We start from the raw sequence: 22630 nt of genomic DNA, 5'->3' as shown, positions 1-22630 counted from the left end.
AAACCACCCGAAAAGGCAGTGGTGCCCTGATGTTATCTGTAGTCATACTGAAAAGAAAAGTGCGGCCGGGGCAGTGGCTCACACCTGTAATCCCAGCACTTTGTGAGGCCGAGGCAGGTGGATCACCTGAGGTCAGGAGTTCAAGACAAGCCTGACCAATATGGTGAAACCCCGTCTCAACTAAAAATACAAAAATTAGCTGGGCGTGGTGGTGGTCACTTGTAATCCCAGCTATTTGGGAGGATGAGGCAGGAAAATCACTTGAACCAGGAGGCAGAGGTTGCGGTGAGCTGAGATCCTGCCACTGCACTCCAGCCTGGGTGTCAGTGCTAGACGCCATCTCAAAAAAAAAAAAAAAAAGAATGGTGGCCTGACTCCCAGTATTGGGCACCTACTGTATGCACTAGCCCATTCAACTCTATCACTGTAGACCTATTTTACAGATGAGGCTGAGGAAAGTAAAGGCAAAGGTGACCCAGCACTGCCCCACCCCGTGGTGCTTGCCCCCATGCAGCCCTCAGGCCTGTGGCGCTTTGACAATAGGGCATGTGAAGGACCCCTCTCCATGACTTCCCTGGGTGATGAAGCCCCAGCCTCTCCTCTCCAGGACCCAGGGTCAGCACATCCCTTCAGGGCAGTTGAGAAGGGCAGGTGACGGGGGAGATCTGGGAACTTGGAAGAGGCCTTGGCTTCTGCCTTCTGCCCCTGGATCCCCCTCTGTCTGCCTCAGGTCCCCCCTCTCTCTGTCCCAGGTCCCTCCTCTCTCTGCCCCAGGTCCCCCCTCTCTCTGCCCCAGGTCCCCCCTCTCTGCACCCAGTTCCCCCCTCTCTCCGCCCCTGGGTCCCCCTCTCTCTGCCCCTGGTCTCCCTTCTCTCTACCCCTGGTCTCTTGTGTCTCTGCCCCTGGACCCCGTCTCGCTGCCTCTGGTCTACCGTCTCTCTGCTCCTCGTGCTCCCTCTCTGTGCAAGAGATGAGGACACTGAGCAGGCTGATAAGAATCACAGCAAGTGTTTGTTAAATGGATGAGTGATGTTTGGGTTCTGGACATGGGAGGGCGGATGTGGAAGTGGTGAAAAGTCTCCTGCTGAATGTGGGGGACAGAGGAGTGGGGACATTTTGAGGGGAGAGGGAGAGAAGGAAACAGCGGGAGGCATCGGGGAGTTGGGATTGGGAGGTGGAGGCTGGGGGTAAAAAGACACATCAGTCAGTGATCAGAAGGAGACTCTGGGGGTCCCTTCACGGGGGACCGGACCCGTGTATGGGGAAGAGCAGGTCCCCAAGCCCCCCCCAGCACACCCCCTAATCCCGACGTGCCCATTAATGTTGTTAATTGCAGCGGTTCAGTCTGACCCAGGCTGATCCTGGGAGAGGGAAAATGAAGGAATTAGCAAAAATGACAGGGGAAAATTGCAACAATTAGCAGGCAGCATTGTTCCTGCCTGTCACCCGGCTGGTTCCGAGCTGTATCTTGAGGGAGGGGGTCCCCGTCACCCCCCCAGCCCCCCAGTAATTGTTCCTGGAGCTCCAGGCGGAGGTGGAGGCAGGGAGAAACAGCCAGGAGGGTGTGGGGTACTCCTGGGAGGAGGAAGCTCAGCCCAGACGCGAGGGGGCTGGGGATGCGGAGGCTGCGCACCCATGGGGGAGGGGCGGGGTTTCGCCGCCTGGTGTTTTGATGGTCGGGTAATAACAATAGTAATCACACTATTAATACCAGTCCCGGCTCTGTGCCGCAGCATCTGCTTCTGCCAGGCCCCAGCCAGGCCCTTTCTGTCTGTTAAGTGGACTGAATGCGTAACCAGCCTGGGGAGTCACCGCTCCTGGCAAACCCGCTTGACAGACGAGGAAACTGAGGCACAGAGCAGCAGAGAGGCTGGTCCCAGGGCACACAGCCAGGGAGGGGAAGTGCTGGGGCCTGACAGGAGACCTGGCCCCTTAGCCCCATAGGAAGAAGGCACTTGGGGACCCTCAAGGTCACCGAGTCTCTCCTGGGCTCCCCACTCTCAGCGCTGGGTCGGAGCTGCCTCGGGGGTTGTCCTCTGCAGGGTCAGGGTCACCCAGGGGTCCTGGGTGGGGACAAGCTCTGGGACCCCCAGTTCTCTGCCTACCCCCAGCACAAGGTCCGGGGTCCTAGCTCCTGACTGTAGGGAGGGTGGGGCAGGGGGCCCAGGTCTCACTTTGTCTTGGTCTCAGTTGCCATCTGTCTCTCTCTGCATCTGTTTTCCTCTGTCTCTCCATCTCTATTTTTTTTTTTTTCAGTTTTTGTTTGTTTGTTTTTGTTTTTGTTTTTTTGAGACGGAACCTTGCTCTTGCTGCCCAGGCTGGAGTGCAATGGCACAATCTCGGCTCACTGCAACCTCTGCCTCCTGGGTTCAAGGGATTCTCTTGCCTCAGCCTCCAGAGTAGCTGGGATTACAGGCGCCTGCCACCACGCCCTGCTAGTTTTTTTGTATTTTTAGTAGAGACAGGGTTTCACTATGTTGGCCAGGATGGTCTCAAACTCCTGACCTCAGGCGATCTGCCCACCTCAGCCTCTCAAAGTGCTGGGATTATAGGCGTGAACCACTGCACCCGGCCTTAGTATTTTTATTTATTATTATTATTATTATTGAGATGCAGCTTCACTCTTGTTGCCCAGGCTGGAGTGCAGTGGTGGGATCTCGGCTCACTGCAACCTCCACCTCCCGGGTTCAAGTGATTCTCCCTCCTCAGCCTCCCGAATAGCTGGAACCACAGGCATGTGCTACCACACCTGGATAATTTTTTGTATTTTTGGTAGAGACGGAGTTTCACCATGTTGACCAGGCTGGTCTTGAACTCCTGACCTCAGGTGATCCACCCACCTCCACCTCCCAAAGCGCTGAGATTACAGGTGTGAGCCACCACGCCCGGCCTCCCCATTTTATTTATTCATTCATGAGCTGGACATTTGTGTGTTTTCCACCTTTTGAATGATGTGAAGTATGCTGCTATGAACATGCATGTACATGTTACAACGCCTGTTTTCAGTTCTTTTGATTACATAGATTACATACGTAGAAGTGGATTTGCTAACTCGTATGATAATTCTATGTTAACTTATTGAGAAACCATTAAATTGTTTTCCACAGTGGCTGTACAATTTTACATTCCCACCAGCAATGTATGAGGGTTCCAATTTCACCACATCCTTACCAACACTTACTTTCTGTGGTTTTTGTTTTGTTTTGTTTTTGTTTGTTTGTTTTTTGAGATGGAGTCTCGCTCTGTCACCCAGGATGGAGTGTAGTGGCGTGATCTCGGCTCACTGCAAGCTCCACCTCCTAGGTTCAAGGGATTCTCCTGCCTCAGCCTCCTAAGTAGCTAGGATTATAGGTGCACGCCACCACGCCCAGCTAATTTTTATATTTTTAGTAGAGATAAGATTTCACCATGTTGGCCAAGCTGGTCTCAAACTCCTGACCTTGTGATCCCCCCGCCTCGGCCTCCCAAAGTGCTGGGATTACAGGCATGAGCCGCCGCGCCTGGCCACTTTCTATTTTTTTTGATGCTAGCCATCCTAGCGGATGTGGAGTGGTGTCTCATTGTGGTTTTGATTTTCATTTTCCTAATGACTAATGCTGTTGAGCATCTTTTCATGTGCTTATTGGCCATTTGTGTATCTTCTTTGGAGAAATATCTATTCAAGTCCTTTGCCCACTTTTAAAAATATATTTTTTGTAGAGATGGGGGTCTCACTGCATTGCCCAGGCTAGTCTCTATCTCTTGGGTTCAAGCAATCCTCCCACCTCAGCCTCCCAAAATGCTGAGATCACAGGTATGAGCCACCGTACCTGGCCCTTTGCCTTTTTTTTTTTTTTTTTTTTTTTTCCAAGACGGAGTCTCACTCTGTCGCCCAGGCTGCAGTGCGATGGCCCTAACTCAGCTCACTGCAACCTCTGCCTCCGGGTTCAAGCGATTTATCCTGCCTCAGCTTCCCGAGTAGCTGGAATTATAGGCACCCGCCATCATGCCCCGCTAATTTTTGTAGAGACGGAGTTTCATAATGTTGGCTGGTCTCGAACTCCTGACCTCAGGTGATCCACCCACCTCGGCCTCCCAGAGTGTTGGGATTACAGACGTGAGCCACCACACTGGGCCCCTTTGCCCATTTTCGAATTGTCTTTTTGTTGTTGAGTTGTAAAATCTCTATCTCCTTCTATTCCTTTATTTTATTTTATTTTATTATTTTTTTTTTTGAGACGGAGTCTCGCTCTGTCGCCCAGGCTGGAGTGCAGTGGCGCAATCTCGGCTCACTGCAAGCTCCGCCTCCCGGGTTCACGCCATTCTCCTGCCTCAGCCTCTCCGAGTAGCTGGGACTACAGACGCCCGCCACCGCGCCCGGCTAATTTTTCGTATTTTTAGTAGAGACGGGGTTTCACCGTGGTCTCGATCTCTTGACCTCGTGATCTGCCCGCCTCGGCCTCCCAAAGTGCTGGGATTACAAGCGTGAGCCACCGCGCCTGGCCATCCTTCTATTCCTTTATATCCCTCTGTCTCTGTCTTTCAGTTTCCTCTCTGCCTCATTCTCATCCTTCAGGTCTGCTCAAATGTCCCCTCCTTCAGCAGCCCTAACCCCATTACTCTCCACTTTGCACCATCTATTTCCTTCTCCATAGCACTGGCCACAAAGAGTAATTCCATATTTGTTAGTTTCTTTCTTTTTGTCTTTTTTTTTTTTTTTTTTAACAGACGGAGTCTCACTTTGCTGCCCAGGCTGCAGTGCAGTGGCGCAATCTGGACTCACTGCAACCTCGGCTTCCCAGGTTCAAGCGATCCTCCCACCTAGCCTCCTAAATAGCTGGAATTACAGGCCCATGCCACCATGCCCAGCTAATTTTTTTGTGTTTTTAGTAGGGACAGGTTTCACCATGTTGGCCAGGCTGGTCTCAAACTCCTGACCTCAAGTGATCTACCCTTCCTCGGCCTCCCAAAGTGCTTGGATTACAGGCATGAGCCACCTCGCCCAGCCTGTTGGTTTCTTTTCTTTTCTTTCTTTTTTTTTGAGATGGACTCTCGCACTGTCGTCCAGGCTGGAGTGCAGTGGCGTGATCTCGGCTCACTGCAACCTCCGCCTCCCAGTTTCAAGCGATTCTCCTGCCTCAACCTCCCGAGTAGCCAGGACTACAGGTGCCCGCCTCCATACCCGGCTAATTTTTGTATTTTCAGTAGAGACGGGGTTTCATCATATTGGCCAGGCTGGTCTCGAACCCCTGACCTTGTGATCTGCCTGCCTCGGCCTCCCAAAGTGCTGGGATTACAGGTGTGAGCCACCTCGCCCAGCCTGTTGGTTTCTTATTTATTTATTTTTATGGGATCCCTAAGCAGAGATGTTAGTTTCTTGCTTGCTGTTCAACTGCCCCTGGTCTGAGAGCCCAGCAGGAGGAGGGGTTGCTGGGCTGTCCTGGTCACCGTTGCGCTCCCAGCAATGCCTAGTGCAGGACATAGGGAGAGTAGGTATTCAGGGAGCTTTTGTGAGTGAATGGGTGGATGAATGAATGAGTCCCTCTATGCAGCCCCTGGCCCGTCTGTCTCTGTGAGTCAGTCTGTCACTCACTGTCCCACCCACCTGTGTGTCCCACGCCCCAGGTCTCTCCCCCATGAGTGCCCAGATACCCCAAGATGTCTACAAGCCTTAGGGGAAGAGAGGGAGGTTTGTAGACTGGCTCCCGGGGGACCTGCCCTGGGCAGGGTCAGCCAGACTAACAGGCTTCATCCTTCCATCTGCCTGCCCCCAGCCCCAGGCCGCCGCGGCCCCGCAGCGCTGGTCTCCGAAGTCTTCGAGCAGCACCTGGGAGGTCACATCTTGCAGGTGAGTGAGGTCCCTTCCCTGCCTGCTGCTCCTTGCTGCCATCTAGTGGCCGCCTCTGGAGAACAGCAGCCTCTTCGGCATCCATCCATTGTGGGGGGTACCTGGACTGGGAAGCCGAATGCTCAAGATCCCCCCACTCCCTGCCCCTTCCGAGGACCACTGAAGCCCCCTCACCACCAAAAAAGTCCACCTCAGGTGGAGACTCAGGTTTCAGAACCTCTTACCACTTGGCGGCTGGACAGAGGGACACCAGGTCATCCCCTTCCCCCTCCCTGTCTCTCCCGGCTCTAGTCCCTGGATGGCTTTGTGTTCGCCTTGAACCAGGAAGGAAAATTCCTCTACATCTCAGAGACAGTCTCCATCTATCTGGGTCTCTCACAGGTAAGGGACCCCCAGTGGACCTGGATTGGCTCAGCCACCATTTCCCTTGCCAGGCCTATGCATACCCTTCCTCTCTCCTGGTCTCACCATAGCAGCAAGAAAAATGGACTGGATCTCTGTGGTCCCCAAAGTGTGTTCCTTGGCACCCCACACGGCACCCAGCATGGTTCATCCTCGAAGGCAGAGGAGGGCTATTGTTTTTTTGTTTGTTTGTTTTGAGATGGAGTCTCGCTCTATCACCCAGGCTGGAGTGCAGTGGCGTGATCTCCACTCAGTGCAACCTCCACCTCCCAGGTTCAAACAATTCTCCTGCCTCAGCCTCCCTAGTAGCTGGGACTACAGGCGCCCACCACCACACCCAGCTAACTTTTTGTACTTTTAGTAAAGACGGGGTTTCACCATGTTAGCCAAGGATGGTCGAGATCTCCTGACCTCGTGATCCACCCACCTCGGCCTCCCAAAGTGCTGAGATTACAGCGTGAGCCACCATCCTGGCTGATGACGGCTATGTTTTTTTTTTTTTTTTTTGAGTCGGAGTTTTGCTCTTGTTGCCCAGGCTGGAGTGCAATGGTACGATCTCGGCTCACCGCAACCTCCGCCTCCTGGGTTCAAGCAATTCTCCTGCCTCAGCCTCCCAAGTAGCTGGGATTACAGACATGCACCACCATGCCTGGCTAATTTTGTATTTTTTAAATAGAGACAGGGTTTCTTCATGTTGGTCAGCCTGGTCTTGAACTCTCAACCTCAGGCGATCCGCCTGCCTCAGCCTCCCAAAGTGCTGGGATTACAGCGTGAGCCACCGCGCCCAGCCTGAGGGGGGCTATTAAAGTAACAAGTAGATCTGAGGAAGGCAGGTTCGCTGAAAGATCAGTTTGCCAATGACTGGCGGGCCAGATGCACCATATTTGCCAACACTTGTTTCTTCTTAACAATTTTAAAGGTTTAGAGGCTGGGCACGCTGGCTCATGCCTGTAATCCCAACACTTTGGGAGGCTGAGGCAGGAGGATCACTTGAGACCAGGAATTCAAAACCAGCCTGGGCAACATAGTGAGACACCCCACCACCCCCACCCCCACGATCTCTACAAAAAAACTTAAAAATTAGCCAGGCATGGTGGCACACTGTTGTCCCAGCTACTCAGGAGGTTGAGATGGGAGGATCGCTTAAGCCCATAGGGTCAAGGTGGCAGTGAGCCATGATGAAGCCACTGCACTCCAACATGGACAACAAAGTGAGGCTGTGCCTAAAAAAAAAAAAAAAAAAAAAAAGGCCCAGGCGCAGTGGCTCATGCCTGTAATCCCAGCACTTTGGGAGGCCGAGGTGGGCAAATCACCTGAGGTTGGGAGTTCAAGACCAGCCTGACCAACATAGAGAAACCCCGTCTCTCTGCTAAGAAACAAAAACATACAAAATTAGCCAGGCGTGGTGGCGGACACCTGTAATCCCAGCTACTCGGGAGGCTGAGGCAGGATAATCACTTGAACCCGGGAAGTGGAGGGTGCAGTGAGCCGAGATCGTGGCATTGCACTCCGGCCTGGGCAACAAGAGCGAAACTCCGTCTCAAAAAAAAATAAAAAAAAGGAGGGCAGGAAGACCTACTGAAAGCCCCATCCTTGGAGCCCTGGCATCTCACAGCACCTTAAGCTTTGCCAGTCCCTCCAATACAAATTGCTATCAACTTTGATCATTTTTACAAATATTTTTCACAAATAGGAAATTTGGGAAATTCGGTGCATTGGCAACTTGCGAGTAGCTTTTCAGTGAGATTCCTGGAGGAGGAAGACACCAAAAGGAGGGGAAATTTGGACAAGAGGACGGGAGGGAGGAAGAGTGGAGGAAAAGCTTGGCCAGGTGTGGTGGCTCACGCCTGTAATCCCAGCACTTTGGGAGGCGAAGGCGGGCAGATCACCTGAGGTCAGGAGTTCGAGACCAACCTGGGCAACATGGTGAAACACAGTCTCTACTAAAAATACAAAATTAGCCGGGTGGGCTGGCAGATGCCTATAGTCCCAGCTACTCCGGAGGCTGAGGCAGAAGAATCACTTGAACCCAGGAGGCAGAGGTTGCAGTCAGCCAAGATTGCACCATTGCACTCCAGCCTGGGCAACAAGAGCAAAACTCCATCTAAAAAAACAAAACAAAACAAAAAAAGCCCAGGCGTGGTGGCTCACACCTGTAAACCCAGCAGTTTGGGAGGCTGAGGCGGGCAGATCACCTGAGGTCGGGAATTTGAGACCAGCCTGACCAACATGGAGAAACCCCATCTCTACTAAAAATACAAAATTAGCCAGGTGTGTCGGCACGTGCCTGTAATCCAAGCTTCTTGGGAGGCTGAGGCAGGAGAATCGCTTGAACCTGGGAGGCGGAGAGTATGGTGAGCAGAGATCGCGCCATTGCACTCCAGCCTAGGCAACAAGAGCAAAACTCCATCTAAAAAAACAAAAGAAGAAGAAGAAGGAAAGGCTTGAAGCTGTTGAAGCTGGCGTGGGGGAGGATTTAATGAGGGGGCGGAGCCCAGAGGGATAACGGACTGAGGGAAGGATGTGACCCCCTAGCTGAGGGGCAATGGGAGTCATGGCAGCCATGGTGGTCAGGTAAGTAACTTGCAGAGGCATCTTTGAACTATAGGTCAGAAGACCAGTGAGGACGCTGGGGCAGAAACACAGTGGGGAAAAGATGGGGGCCTGCAGTGAGGGAGGCAGGGAGAGAAGGGGACTGCTAGGAGAGAGATTTACGAGGTAGAATTGAATGTAGAAGTGTCTGATTGAAAAGCTCTAACTCTTTAAGAGCTTAAAAACCACTCCTCTGTTTGTATCTTGAATCTCATTCCTGCTGGGACACCCAGTGATTCATGCCAGGGCACAGTTGTTTGCTGTATGGGGGTGGCAGTGAGTAAGCAGGAGTTGGGTAAACGGAGGCTCTGACACCTCCCACCCACGCCCCACTCCCACACACAGCCCCTTAATAGAGTGGGCGGGGAAAAATCCTTACTAATCACTGGGTATGAAGCGAGAAGAGTCTAAGTTTGTATCTTCCGTTTGAAAGGTAATTTTTCTTTTTCTTCTTAAAAAAACACACTGGCATGAAGCGCACCTGCGTGCAGGCAAATGAGGCAAGGCTGAGCTCAGCGGGCGGGCGAGTTACAGCGCGCGCACCTCACCCGCCCCCTGCATTCCCCTCCTTCGCCGGCAGGTGGAGATGACGGGCAGCAGCGTCTTCGACTACATTCACCCTGGGGACCACTCAGAGGTGCTGGAACAACTGGGGCTGCGGACCCCGACCCCCGGCCCACCAACCCCGCCCTCCGTCTCCTCTTCCTCCTCCTCTTCCTCTTCGCTTGCAGATACCCCCGAGATCGGTAATTCTAAGGGCCCCTAAAGAATGAAGTCTGAGGGTAGATCTGGGGACGCCAGCTGTACTGTATCCAGCCATGCCGCGTTTATACAAATAGCAGTGAAGTTAGAACTGTGTAGAAGGAATCTTTGCAAAAGGAATCGGAGTATAAATTGAGGCGGTGAGACTTGGCTCCTTAAGCTTGCCAAGCTCCCAAAGATTCGAGCTACGGAAAGACCTCCCTGGCTGCTGAAAGGAGTTGGGAGAGGCTTAGGTAAATAACAAGGCAGGCTTATTGGGAATATACACTGGGCTGTGCCTTTAAATACATAATTACATTACATAATTACATTAGGGCCGGGCGCGGCGGCTCGCGCCTGTAACCCCAGCACTTCAGGGGGCCCAGGGGGGCGGATCACTTGAGCTCAGTTGGAGACCAGCCTGGGCAACATAGTGAAACCCCATCTCTACAAAAATTACAAAAAAGGCCAGGCGTGGTGGTGCAAACCTGTAGCCCCAGCACTTTGGGAGGCCGAGGCTGGTGGATCACCTGAAGTCAGGAGTTCGAGACCAGCCTGGCTTGCATAGTGAAACCCCATCTCTACTAAAAATACCAAAAAAAAAAAAAAAAAAAAAAAAAAAAAATTAGCTGGGTATGGTGGCGTGTGCCTGAGTCACAGCTACTCGGGAGGCTGAGGCAGAAGGATCACTTGAACCCAGGAGATGGAGGTTGCAGTGAGCAGAGATTGTGCCACTGCACTCCAGCCTGGGCAAGTCCAAGACTCTGTCTCCAAAAAAACAACAACAACAACAAAAGAAAGAAAAAAACATTAGCTGGAGTGGTCCCAGCTACTTGGGAGGTGGGAGGATGGCTTGAGCCTTGGGGACAGAGGTTGCAGTGAGGAGATCACGTCGCTGCACTCCAGCCTGGGTGACAGAGCCGTGTCCAAAAAAAAAAAAAGGCTGGGTGCGGTGGCTCACGCCTGTAATCCTAGCACTTTGGGAGGCCGAGGTGGGCAGATCACCTGAGGTCGGGAGTTCGAGACCATTCTGGCCAGCATGGTGAAACCCTATCTCTACTAAAAATACAAAAGTTAGCCGGGCGTGGTGCAGGTGCCTGTAATTCCAGCATCTCAGGAAGCTGATGCAGGAAATCGCTTGAACCCGGGAGGTGGAGGTGCACTGAGCCGATATCAGGCCATTGCACTCCGAATGAGACTCCGTCTCCAAAAAAAAAAAAAAAAAAAAATTTTGCATTAGATCCTAAGCACAGGCCCACAATGGAAGAACTGTTATCTCCATTTTACAGCAGAAAACTGAGGCACGGCGCAGAGAGGTTAAGTCAAGTGCCCCAGGTCACACAGCTATAAGTGATTGAGTTGGATTCCAGCCCAGGTCTGTCTGCTCCGGGGTCAGAACGCCTAACCCTTCTCTCCAGTGGAAATTTCCACTCCCACTGTGTATGGGAGGGAGGGTGCTGCAGATTACCCGGCCGGCTCTTTTTAGCTCTGAGATGTTGGGGGCCTATGAGGCTAACTATCCTGTAAATAGGATTTTCCAATCTTGGGTTTGCTTAACACCAAAAACATCTGAGACATCAGCTGTGCTTGCAAGCGTGGGGCGATGTCTGCAACACGTGCAGGCTGTTGGGGAGTGGGACTGTGTTTGTACCTGAGTTTTAGGCACAGGGTCATCTGTGTGTGAGCATATTTTTAAGACTGTTTTGTAGCGGTTACAGAAGGCTCTGGATTTGTGAGTCTTATTTGTTGCTATTCCCCAATCCCCTGTTCTGGGCCAGCCCCTGTCCTGGTGACATAGTAGTGACCATGACAACTCCAGCCCCACCCACCTGGGCTCCCAGTCCAGTGAGGGGAGACCAACCTGTCCTCAGACAGTGGCAACCCAGATGGGGCAGGGCTGGGATAGGGGAACCCAGAGGGGATGGCTGACCCAGCCTGAGGGTCAGGGAGGGCTTCTTGGAGAAGTCTGTGCTGAGACCTGGAGGATGAGAGGTAGGCTTTCCTCTAAAGGCCTCAGGAAGCTATGGCAGGTTCAGAGCAGGGGAGGGCCGGGGCACGTTTATGCATTAGAAAGACGTAGACGGGGCCAGGCGCAGTGGCTCACGCCTATAATCCCAGCACTTTGGGAGGCCGAGGCAGCCAGATCACGAGGTCAAGAGATCGAGACCATCCTGGCCAACATGGCGGAACCCCGTCTCTACTAAAAATACAAAAACTAGCTGGGCATGATGGCGTGTCCCTGTAATCCCAGCTACTCAGGAGGCTGAGGCAGGAAAATCACTTGAACTGGGGAGACGGAGGTTGCAGTGAGCCGAGATCGTGCCACTGCACTCTAGCCTGGTGACAGAGCGAGACTCCAGCTCAAAAAAAAAAAAAAAAGACGTGGATGGGACCAGGCATGGTGGCTCACACCTGTAATTGCAGCACCTTGGGAGGCCAAGGAGGGCAGATCACTTGAAGTCAGGAGTTCGAAACCAGCCTGGCCAACATGGTAAAACCCCGTCTCTACTAAAAATACAAAAATTAGTCAGGTGTGGTGGCACGTGCCTGTAATCCCAGCTACTTGGGAGGCTGAGGCAGAAGAATCACTTGAACCCGGGAGGCGGAGGTTGCAGTGAGCCAAGATTGCGCCACTGCACTCCAGCCTGGGCAACAGAGTGATATTCAGTCTCAAAAAAAAAAAGAAAAGATGCAGATGGCTGCCACATAGGGGAGCCCACATACTGTCCCCGTGAGCTTTCAAAATCATCAGGCATGCCTCTGAGTGTGGCCGTGGCCCAGTGGACATCTTGTGTCTATGTCCGGCTGGCTCTGCAAGGGTCAGGGTGGCCTGTGTTTCCTCTTCAGGACCCCATAACCTTCCTTCACTCTCTGTCCCAGAGGCCAGCCTCACCAAGGTGTCCCCCTCCTCCCTGGTCCAGGAGCGCTCCTTCTTTGTCCGCATGAAATCCACGCTCACCAAGAGGGGGCTGCACGTCAAGGCCTCGGGGTACAAGGTGGGTGTGAGCAGTCAGGCTCCTGTATTCCAGCCAGCCATGTCCCCGGATTGAGGGTGACCGAGGGAACCAGGCTGGTGGTTTCCCTGGCTGCCGGTGGCTTAGGGAACTGGGTCTGGGAATGGGACTGGGGGGTCACACAGTGTCCAGTCCTCCAGCACCTGTGGGGGACAGAGGGAACCCAGCCCAGTGATGGTCCTCTTGCCCCCACCGGCCCACCTTGCCCCTCCTCCAACCATGCCCACCACCAGCAGGTCATCCACGTCACTGGGCGCCTTCGGGCCCATGCCCTGGGCCTTGTGGCCCTCGGGCACACGTTGCCCCCGGCCCCCCTGGCTGAGCTGCCACTCCACGGACACATGATCGTCTTCCGTCTCAGCCTGGGTCTCACCATCCTTGCTTGTGAGAGCAGGTACCGGGGTTGGGGGCTGTGGCGGGTGGATTGGGGGCACAATGGAGATCTGGGGGTACATGGGAAGTCAGAGGGAGTGCTGGGTCTGCAGGGTAGGGCACTGGGGAGCCATGGGAGGCGGAACAGCAGTGGAGGGGCAGGGTGATGGGGAGGAGGGAAGGCAGGGGACCAGGGCGGAGGCCTAGCCCAGGGGTGCCTTTGGGGATGGAAGAGGGGCTGTGTCTTGGGTCCGGGCCCTCCTTCTGGGGCTGCAGGTCTTGGCCCGTCTCAGCCCATTTCTCTGGTCTTTCATCTCTCATCCCTTTCCTCTCCGCACCCCGCAGTGGAGGCAAATTAAGTGCTGAAATAGTCCCACGCTCTGAGGTCTCCAGGGTGCCTAAGGCCTTGCCACTTAGCATCCATGTGAATACTCAAAGCTACCCCGGGAGAGACGCTGTTTTGTGGTTTGTTTGTTTGTTTTGAGATGGAGTCTCACTCTGTCAGGCTGGAGTGCAGTGACACAATCTCAGCTCACTGCAACCTCCACCTCCTGGGTTCAAGTGATTCTCCTGCCTCAGCCTCTCAAGTAGCTGGGATTATAGGCGTGCACCACCAAAACCAGCTAATTTTTGTATTTTTAGTAGAGACAGGGTTTCACCATCTTAGGCAGGCTGGTCTCGAACTCCTGACCTCAAGTGATCCACACGCCTCAGCCTCCCAAAGCGCTGGGATTACAGGTGTGAGCCACCGCGCCTGCCAACACTGTTACTGCACCCATTTTACAGCAAGGGTCTGAACCCCAGGGGACTCTGGAGCCAACTCTGCCTCTCCCCCAACCCCGTGGTCTTGGACTCCTCCCCTCTTCTCTGTCACCCCCCAGAGTCAGCGACCACATGGACCTGGGGCCCTCAGAGCTGGTGGGCCGCAGCTGCTACCAGTTCGTCCATGGACAGGATGCCACCAGGATCCGCCAAAGCCATGTGGACTGTGAGACCCACCTCCACCCACCAAGCCTGCCTACCACCCCCCAGACCCGAGCACCCCACTCCCTGGTCCCTGGAAGTCCTTCAGGGCTGCCCACAGTCCCTCCTGCTGCACCTACAGCTCCAGGGACTCCGTTCAGCACTGAAGAGCAGCAAGGAGACTGAGCGATGTCTCAGGATGTGGGGGGGTGTCAGGGGGGCTGTGGGGTCTCCAAAACACCCAAGAGGCCTCGCTGCTGGGCTGCCTCTCAGTCTCTCTGACTCTGCCTCTCTGTGCTTTCACCTTTTTCTCGTCTCCCTGCTGTCTCCCTGCCCACTCCCCTGCTCTCACTCCACCTGTCTCCTCCTGTCCACCTGGCTCTCTCTGTCTCACCCCTGTCCCCACCCCACCCCACCCCACCCCTTCCCGTCTCTCCCTGGGCTGGGCCCAGTGCTGGACAAGGGTCAGGTGATGACTGGTTACTACCGTTGGCTGCAGCGCGCTGGGGGCTTCGTGTGGCTGCAGTCTGTGGCCACGGTGGCTGGGAGCGGGAAGAGCCCCGGGGAGCACCATGTGCTTTGGGTCAGCCACGTGCTCAGGTGAGGGCTGTGCCCACCCTTCCTGCAGGGGACTCGGGGCCCTGCTGTCTCTCCCCACCTCCGGTGGGGGTGCTTTGGGGAGGGCTTCTAGAATGGGACAAGCCCAAGGGGTCTGCAGACACGAAGGGGAAGGAGGGGAGGATGGTGAGAGCAGAGGCCCAGAGTGGAACGGTCTTGCTGGCAGGAGACAGAGAGGAGTTGCCAGCGGGAGGGGGACAGTATCTTTGAGGAAGGCAGGGGCAGGCTCACAGCCTCCTCAGGCTCAGGTGGAGGGTCTGGACTCTTGACTCTGGGGCACTGGGGAGCCAGGCAGGCTCTTACCAGGGGAGGCCCACAGAGCACAGCAACTAATGGAAAGAAGCAGGGAGGGGTGTTCCAAGCAGAGGAAGGGCTCCAAGCAACAGCCTGACCCTAAAGGTAACGCCTTGGGCTGGAGTAGAAAGCAGTGAGCAACCAGCCTGAAGATGACGGCCTGGCCTGTTGGCGCAGGGGCACTGGGGAGCCATAGAAAGCTTTAGAGCTGGAGAGGATCATAGTCAGATCTGCTTTTTAGAAAGACTGCTCTAGACCGGACATGGTGGCTCATGCCTGTAATCCCAACAATTTGGGAGGCCGAGGCAGGTGGTTTGCCTGAGCCCAGGAGTTGAAGACCAGCCTGGGCAACAAAGTGAGGTCCCATCTCTATTAAACAATTTTTTAAAAAATTGGCCAGTTACAGTGGCACACACCTGTGGTCCCAGCTACTCCAGAGGCTGAGGTGGGACATCACCTGAGCCCAGGAGGTTGAGGCTGCAGTGAGCCGTGATCGTGCCACTGCACTCCAGCCTGGGCGACAGAGTGAGACCCTGTCTCGAAAAAAACAAAAAAAAAGGGAAAAACACCCTTCTAGGCCAGGCACAGTGGCCCATGCCTGGAATCCCAGCACTTTGGGAGGCCGAGGTGGGTGGATCACGAAGTCAGGAGTTGAAGACCAGCCTGGCCAAGATGGTGAAACCTCATCTCTACTAAAAACAAAAAAAATTAGCTGGGCATGGTGGTGGGCGCCTGTAATCCCAGCTACTCGGGAGGCTGAAGCAGGAGAATTACTTGAACCCGGGAGGCGGAGGTTGCAGTGAGCCAAGATCATGCCACTGCACTCCGGCCTGGGCGACACAGTGAGACTCCATCTCAAAAACAAACAAACAACAAAAAAAACCCTTCTAGCTGCCATGAAGGAGGCACTGAGGGACAAGATGGGCGCTGGAGGACCAGGGCAGAGGCTGGGGCCAGTCCTGGGAAGTGCCAGACCCTATGGGGGAGGAGGGGAGGAGACCGTCTTCTGCCCAGGTCTCTGGCTTTGCTGAGCCCGGATTTGGGCTCCTGAGAGGAACAGCACGTTTGAAAGGAAGATGTAGATATCAGATGGGCATGAGGTGCCAGAGGACACCCAGGTGGTGACATCCAGGTGGCCACCGGCTATCCAGGTCTGGCCTTAGGAGCGAGGGCCACGCCAGGCTAGAAATCAGCCCAGAGTTTAGGGATCTGGTGATTAGCCTTGTAAGTGCCTCAGGGTGGGGACCCCACATTTCCCCGTGGGGGTGTCCACACTTATTGCCACAAGTTGGGTAAAGCAGGAGGGAGCCCTGAGAGGCCAAGGACCCCTGGCTCCTAACCACATCCATCTTCTCCCTAGCCAAGCCGAGGGTGGCCAAACTCCTTTGGATGCCTTCCAGCTTCCAGCCAGCATGGCCTGTGAGGAGGCATCCAGCCCAGGGCCAGAGCCCACAGGTGAGCCCCACCTCCCACCTTGGCCCCTGGGAAGCTCCAAGGAAACTTTGGGTCCTGGCTGTCCATTCCAGAAGCCACTAGCCACATGCAGCCATTTATATACAATTAAAATTAAAATCCAGGCCGGTGCGGTGGCTCACGCCTGTAATCCTAGCACTTTGGGAGGCCGAGGCGGGTGGATCACGAGGTCAAGAGATCGAGACCAACATGGTGAAACCTTGTGTCTACTAAAAATACAAAAATTAGCTGGGCGTGGTGGCACGTGCCTGTAATCCCAGCTACTCGAAAGGCTGAGGCAGGAGAATCGCTTGAACCCGGGAGGCGGAGATTGCACCACTGCACTCCAGCCTGGCAACAGAGTGAGACTCTGTCTCCAAAAAAAAAAAAAAAAAAATTTAAATCCAGGCAGGGGGTGGTGGCTCACGCCTGTAATCCCAGTACTTTGGGAGGCCAAGGCAGGCAGATCACAAGGTCAGGAGATGGAGACCATCCTGGCTAATACGGTGAAACCCCATCTCTACTAAAAATACAAAAAATTAGCTGGACATGGCACCATGCTCCTGTAATCCCAACTACTCGGGAGGCTAAGGCAGGAGAATCGCTTGAACCCGGACGACAGAGGTTGCAGTGAGCCGAGATCATGCCACTGCACTCCAGCCTAGGTGACAGAGTAAGATTAAAAAAAAAAAAAAAGCCAGGCGCGGTGGCTCACGCCTGTAATCCCAGCACTTTGGGAGGCCGAGGCGGGCGGATCACAAGGTCAGGAGATCGAGACCATCCTGGCTAACACGGTGAGACCCCGTCTCTACTAAAAATACAAAAAATTAGCCGGGCGAGGTGGCAGGCGCCTGTAGTCCCAGCTACGCGGGAGGCTGAGGCAGGAGAATGGCGTGAACCCCGGGGGGCGGAGCCTGCAGTGAGCCGAGATCGCGCCACTGCACTCCAGCCTGGTGACAGAGCGAGACTCCGTCTCAAAAAAAAAAAAAAAAAAAAAAAAAATTAGCTGGGCATGGTGGCACGTGCCTGTAGTCCCAGCTACTCAGGAGGCTGAGGCAGGAGATTTACTTCTACCCAGGAGTCAGAGGTTGCAGTGAGCTGAGATCGCACCACTGCACTCCAGCCTGGGTGACAGAGCGAGACTCCGTCTCAAAAAAAATAAATAAATAAAATAAAATAAAATCCAGGCCAGGCATGGTGGCTTATGCCTGTAAACCCAGAATTTTGGGAGGCTGAGGTAGGAGAATTGCTCTAGCCTAAGAGTTCAAGACAAGCCTGGGCAACATAGTTGAGACCCCGTCTCAACAAAAAATTTTAAAACTTAGCCAGGTGTGGTGGTGCACACTCATAGTCCCAGCTACTCGGGAGGCTGAGGTGGTAGGATTGCTTGAGTCCGGGAGTTAGAGGCTGCACTGAGCTGTGACAGCTGTACTGCACTCCAGCCTGGGTGATGGGGTGAGACCTCTTCTCAAAAAAATATTTTTATTTATTTTTTTGGGTGGACGGAGTTTCACTCTTGTTGCCCAGGCTGGAGTGCAATAGCACAATCTCAGCTCACTGCAACCTCCGCCTCCCGGGTTCAAGTGATTCTTCTGCCTCAGCCTCCCAAGTAGCTGGGATTACAGGCGCCCACCACCATGCCCGGCTAATTTAGTATTTTTAGTAGAGACAGGGTTTCGCCATGTTGGCCAGGCTGGTCTCGAACTCCTGACCTCAGGTGATTCTCCCGCCTCGGCCTCCCAAAGTGCTGGGATTACAGGCATGAGCCACCTTGCCCTGCAAAACAAAACAAAACAAAAAACACTTTAAATCCATGTCCTCACTCACACCTGCCACATTTCACATGCACAGTGGCCACATGCGGCCAGTGGCTGCTTTGTGGGACAGTGCGGACGTAGAACATTTCCGTTACCACAGAAAGCTCTATCCTGGAAACTTCCATAGAAGAGCACAGGTCTAGACCAGGGTATCTTGATCTCTGCTCTACTGACATTTTAGGGCCAGGTGATTCTGTGTTGGAGGGGACACTGTGGGAGGTTTATTTCACAGCATCCCTGGCCTCTACCCTCTAGATGCCAACGGTACCCTCCCCAGGGCTGTGACACCCCAAAATATCTCCAGACATTGCCAGGTGTCTCCTGGGGACAGAACCAGCTGGCCGGGCACGGTGGCTCACCCCTGTAATCCCAGCACTTTGGGAGACAGAGGCAGGAGGATCACCTGAGGTCAGGAGTTTGAGACCAGTCTGGCCAACATGGCGACACCCCATCTCTACTTAAAATAGAAAAATTAGCTGGGTGTGGTGGCACACGCCTGTAATCCCAGCTACTGGGGAGGCTGAGGCAGGAGAATAGCTTGAACCCCAGAAGCGGAGGTTGCAGTGAGCCGAGATGGTGCTAGTGCACTCCAGCCTAGGGGACAGAGCAAGACTCCGTCTCAAAAAAAAAAAAAAAAAAAAAAAGAACCACTCCCAGCTGAGAACTACAGGTCTGGCCCACTGAGCACACAGCTCCATTCCACAGATGGGAAGACTGAGGGCGGGACACACACAGGCCCTCAGCATCTTCCTCTTCCAGAGCCGGAGCCTCCGACGGAAGGGAAGCAGGCTGCCCCGGCGAAGAACGAGGCCCCCCTGACCCAGGGCAAACGCATCAAAGTGGAGCCCGGCCCGAGGGAAACCAAAGGCTCAGAGGACAGTGGCGACGAGGATCCCTCCGGCCACCCGGCCACACCGCGGCCCGAGTTCACCTCTGTCATCCGGGCAGGGGTCCTGAAGCAGGACCCGGTGCGGCCATGGGGCCTGGCGCCTCCCGGGGACCCCCCGCCCGCCCTCCTGCACGCGGGCTTCCTGCCGCCGGTGGTGCGGGGCCTGTGCACGCCCGGCGCCATCCGCTACGGCCCCGCGGAGCTGGGCCTGGTGTACCCGCACCTGCAGAGGTTGGGTCCGGGCCCCGCGCTCCCAGAGGCCTTTTACCCGCCCCTGGGCCTGCCCTACCCGGGGCCTGCGGGCACTAGGCTGCCGCGGAAGGGGGACTGAGGACTGGCAGAGCCGCCGGCGCTGGACCCTGCGACAACCGGGGTCTCCCAGGACAGTAGGCCCGGCTCTGCCCGTAGCCCTGAGAATTAAACGCCGGCTCTCCCTGCAGTGGTTTGGACTCCGGGCTGTGAGCTCCTCTGTCCATTTCTGTCTCCCCCGGGTGCTCGCCTCCCTCCCCCACCACCCGCCCTCCCGCCTCTCCAGTTAGTCCGCTCCTCGCCGCCCTTCCCCAAGGAACACGAACCAGCACTCTGCATCTGGAGGAGGGGAGGTCAGGTTTTAATGTCCCAGTCCTCGGGCGCTGTCGTCCAGCGCCTGCCAGGCCCCACGGCCGTGTTGCTCACTCAGGTGGTGGCCGACCCGCCTCATCAGGGCCTTCCGCGGAGGCCGTCCCGTCGTCCTCGGGCACCAGCTCCACGTCCAGCTCCAGCTGCCCCATGTAGAGGCCCACGGCGCACGCCCAGAGCAGGCTGGCGGCCAGCACGGCGCCCACGCCCACGGCCGCGCCCCCCAGCGTCAGCTGCATGGGCCCTCGCAGCGCCGCGAGGCCCACAGCGTACGAGGCGCTGCCCCACACCACGCACAGGCCGCCCAGCAGGAAGAAGCCTGCGGGAGAGGCAGGGTAGCAACAGGGCCAAGGTCGGGGGATGAAAAGGTATCCCGGGGTGTGGGGGATGGTCTGGGAGCAAAGCCAGGGTTGAGGAGACAGGAACAGAGGCAGGGCCGTGCCAGGGGCTAGACTGCATCTTCGAGAATCAGATGGGAGAGGCTGGGACCATAGCCATGTCCTGGGCCACCCATTCAGATGGACCTAGTGCCTATGGAAGGGGTGTCTTCTGGTGGGGGAAGAATGGGGGTTCTATACTTACTACTGGGAGTGGGATGGGGTGGGAGAGTCTACCCTCAGCAGGGCAGGTGGTAGGGGTCTGCATTCCCTGGTTTCCTGGGGCGAGAGGGGGGGGTCTGCACTCACCATATGCTGCTTCCCGACCCATGTCACTCTGCATGAAGGAGATGACCCCGATGCCCGATGCCAGGAGGCCATTGCGGAACCAGGAGAGGAAGGCTGGAGGGAGGGGGACATGGGAGGATTAACATCACCCCCAACCTACCTCCTCAATCCCCCCTGCCCAATCAAACTGAGGGGCATCCCGTCAGCTCACCCCACCCCATCCAGCCACAAGGCATGCCCATCCCAAATCCTCACCTCTTCCAGGAAGCCCCTCACCTAACCATATCCCCCCACATCCTCTCTGGCCTCCACCTCAGTGCCCCTCTCCCCCAAACTCTGTAACACTAAGGATTCAAGAGCCAGGTGCGGTGGCTCACACCTGTAATCCCAGCACTTTGGGAGGCCAAGGCAGGCGGAGCATGAGGTCAGAAGTTTGAGACCAGCCTGGCCAACATAGTCAAACCCCATCTCTACTAAAAATATTAAAGTTAGGGTGTGGTGACATGTGCCCGTAGTCCCAGCTACTCGGGAAGCTGAGGGAGGAGAATCACTTGAATCTGGGAGGCGGAGGTTGCAGCGAGCCAAGATCATGCCACTGCACTCCAGCCTGGGCAACAGAGCAAGACTCCGTCTCAAAAAAATAAAGGATTCAAGATAGTCCCTGCAGAATGTGGAGGACAATCTAGGGACAAAGTTGCAGAACCTCCATCTGAGGAGCCATCTTGGCCAACCCCCTCCCTCTATGTGTACCCCCACGGCCTGCCCACTCACTTCTTTCTCAGAACTCTGGGACAAACTGTTTCCTAACCCAGGCCGCTCTTCAGCCTCACCCTTCCTTTCCTTCAAATGCCGTCATCTCCTACCGAGTATGGCCTGGGCCAATCCCATCCACGTCCGTCCCCATTCAAGTCCTTTACAAACAGCCCACCACACCCTATATCTAGATTCCCGGTCCTGGCCAGGTGAGGTGGCTCACACCTGTAATCCCAACACTTTGGGAAGCCAAGGCAGGAGGATTGTCTGAGCCCAAGAGTTCAGACCAGCCTGGGCAACAAAGCAAGACCCCGTCTCTACATAAATTAAAACAGTTGGGCGCGGTGGTGTATGCCTGTAGCTCCAGCTAAGCAGGAAACTGAGGCAAGAGGATGGCTTGAGCCCAGGAGTTCAAGGCTGCAGTGGGCTACGACTGCGCCACTGCACTCCAGCCTGGATGACAGAGCAAGACACTGTCATTAAAAAAATAAAATTAAAAAAAATACATAGCCAGTCCGCTCCATTCTGGACCTCGCCTCCGTCACAAGCCCCGCCCCCTGCAACCTAGATCACCTGCCCCTCCAATCAGCAGAGAGCTTTTTCCCGATTGGTTGTGCCCTCCTCCAATCCTGAACTTCCCCCTCTTCTGCGGGGATCCACACTCCCGCTCTCTGCACAGTGGTGGCCTCTGCAATCGGGACGGACCCATCTGGTACCCAACTCCACAGACCCTAAGCTCTCCCTAGAAGCCCCTCTCCCCACGGCAGGCGCGATTCTACAAGGCTGCCTCGCGCAACCCTACCACCCTCTCCAATCCCTACGGTGCCCTGTTACCCGGGGTCCTCGTTCTCCCCGCAAGCCCATCCTCTCTGCGGGCACCTGCGCTCTTGCAGTCTGCGCTTCCGTGGGCTCACACTGAAGCCCTTCTCGGAGCCGAGCCCGGGCCCCGTTTCCTGCAGAAGCCCCCGCCCCATCGAGGTCCCACGTGCGCCCGGGACCCCCGTCCCATCCGCACCGCCCCCACCCCCAGCCGCCGACCTGTCTCGTGCGCCTTTCGGAGGAGCCAGGCGTCCGCACGATCCAGCTCGGACACTGGGGGCGGCGAAGCCCCGGCGCGGGGACCGTGGCCTGGGGCGAAGGACCCCCGGGCGCCCCCGCTCCGGGGCCGCTGAGGCGGCAGTAGCGACCTCCGGAAGCGGAGACGGGCCAGGCGAGCAGCCCGAGCCCACCACCAGCCGCCTCCCATGATTCGCACTACGGCCGCCGCGCGCCGTACCGCCCCACGGGCCTCCGGTAGGTTGCAACCCGTGTCACTCAGGATGAGTGGCTTACCCATTGGCTATGCGCTCGCCACTCAGGTCCGTCGTGAACTGTCCATTGGTCGGAATGGTAGTGATTCCCTCCTCTGTCATCTAGGCCGGTAGTGCGCGTCCCTCCTTGATTTTGTCACTGGACTACCAATCCCAGCGATCATTGCGCTCGGGGAAAGCCGATCTTCAGAAGTCGCCGGCGAGATGTCTGCTGGGACTTGTAGTTTTAATTCTATCTTTTTAACGGAGTACATGCCGAACACCTATTGTAGTTGTTTCTTTTCTTTTTCTTTCTTTCTTTCT

General features: G+C 55.4%; 2 protein-coding genes across 5 annotated transcripts in view; one reads left to right on the top strand and one right to left on the bottom strand.

Annotated features, from left to right (window-relative positions):
* NPAS1 (neuronal PAS domain protein 1) overlaps positions 1 to 19436 on the top strand; it is a 28994-nt gene extending 9558 nt beyond the window's left edge. For 2 of the 4 annotated variants that reach the window (XM_030807861.1, XM_030807863.1), the window contains exons 4-12: positions 5754 to 5827; positions 6119 to 6208; positions 9402 to 9567; positions 12443 to 12558; positions 12813 to 12970; positions 13830 to 13936; positions 14364 to 14511; positions 16184 to 16278; positions 18852 to 19436. In XM_030807861.1, the coding sequence (XP_030663721.1) occupies positions 5754 to 5827; positions 6119 to 6208; positions 9402 to 9567; positions 12443 to 12558; positions 12813 to 12970; positions 13830 to 13936; positions 14364 to 14511; positions 16184 to 16278; positions 18852 to 19312 (1415 nt within the window). In that variant the 3' untranslated portion in view covers positions 19313 to 19436. Of the gene's footprint in view, positions 1 to 5753; positions 5828 to 6118; positions 6209 to 9401; positions 9568 to 12442; positions 12559 to 12809; positions 12971 to 13829; positions 13937 to 14363; positions 14512 to 16183; positions 16279 to 18851 lie in introns of all 4 variants that reach the window. The other 2 variants (XM_030807859.1, XM_030807862.1) reach the window with 1 other exon arrangement.
* A 134-nt stretch (positions 19437 to 19570) lies between these two features.
* Positions 19571 to 22302, bottom strand: TMEM160 (transmembrane protein 160). The gene is made up of 3 exons (XM_003277622.4): positions 22056 to 22302; positions 20286 to 20378; positions 19571 to 19918 (listed from the first exon to the last, which is right to left on the bottom strand). The coding sequence occupies exons 1-3, from the start codon at positions 22261 to 22263 to the stop codon at positions 19653 to 19655; spliced, it is 567 nt and encodes a 188-aa protein (XP_003277670.1). The 5' UTR covers positions 22264 to 22302; the 3' UTR covers positions 19571 to 19652.
* Positions 22303 to 22630: the final 328 nt, after the last annotated feature.

The sequence above is a fragment of the Nomascus leucogenys genome, unplaced genomic scaffold, assembly GCF_006542625.1.
Source record: "Nomascus leucogenys isolate Asia unplaced genomic scaffold, Asia_NLE_v1 Super-Scaffold_241, whole genome shotgun sequence".
Classification (NCBI taxonomy): domain Eukaryota; kingdom Metazoa; phylum Chordata; class Mammalia; order Primates; family Hylobatidae; genus Nomascus; species Nomascus leucogenys.
The sequence above is the reverse complement of the archived record's forward strand: the minus strand, read 5'-3'. Positions and strand labels throughout refer to the sequence as shown.

What these genes read in the sequence shown, in the direction of transcription:
- TMEM160 (XM_003277622.4), bottom strand. Translation starts at nt 22,263, where the DNA reads ATGGGAGGCGGCTGGTGGTGGGCTCGGGCTGCTCGCCTGGCCCGTCTC. An exon ending in CCGAAAGGCGCACGAGACAG is followed by an intron (nt 20,379 to 22,055) that starts GTCGGCGGCTGG and finishes CCCTCCCTCCAG; the next exon opens with CCTTCCTCTCCTGGTTCCGC. An exon ending in GGGTCGGGAAGCAGCATATG is followed by an intron (nt 19,919 to 20,285) that starts GTGAGTGCAGAC and finishes CCTCTCCCGCAG; the next exon opens with GCTTCTTCCTGCTGGGCGGC.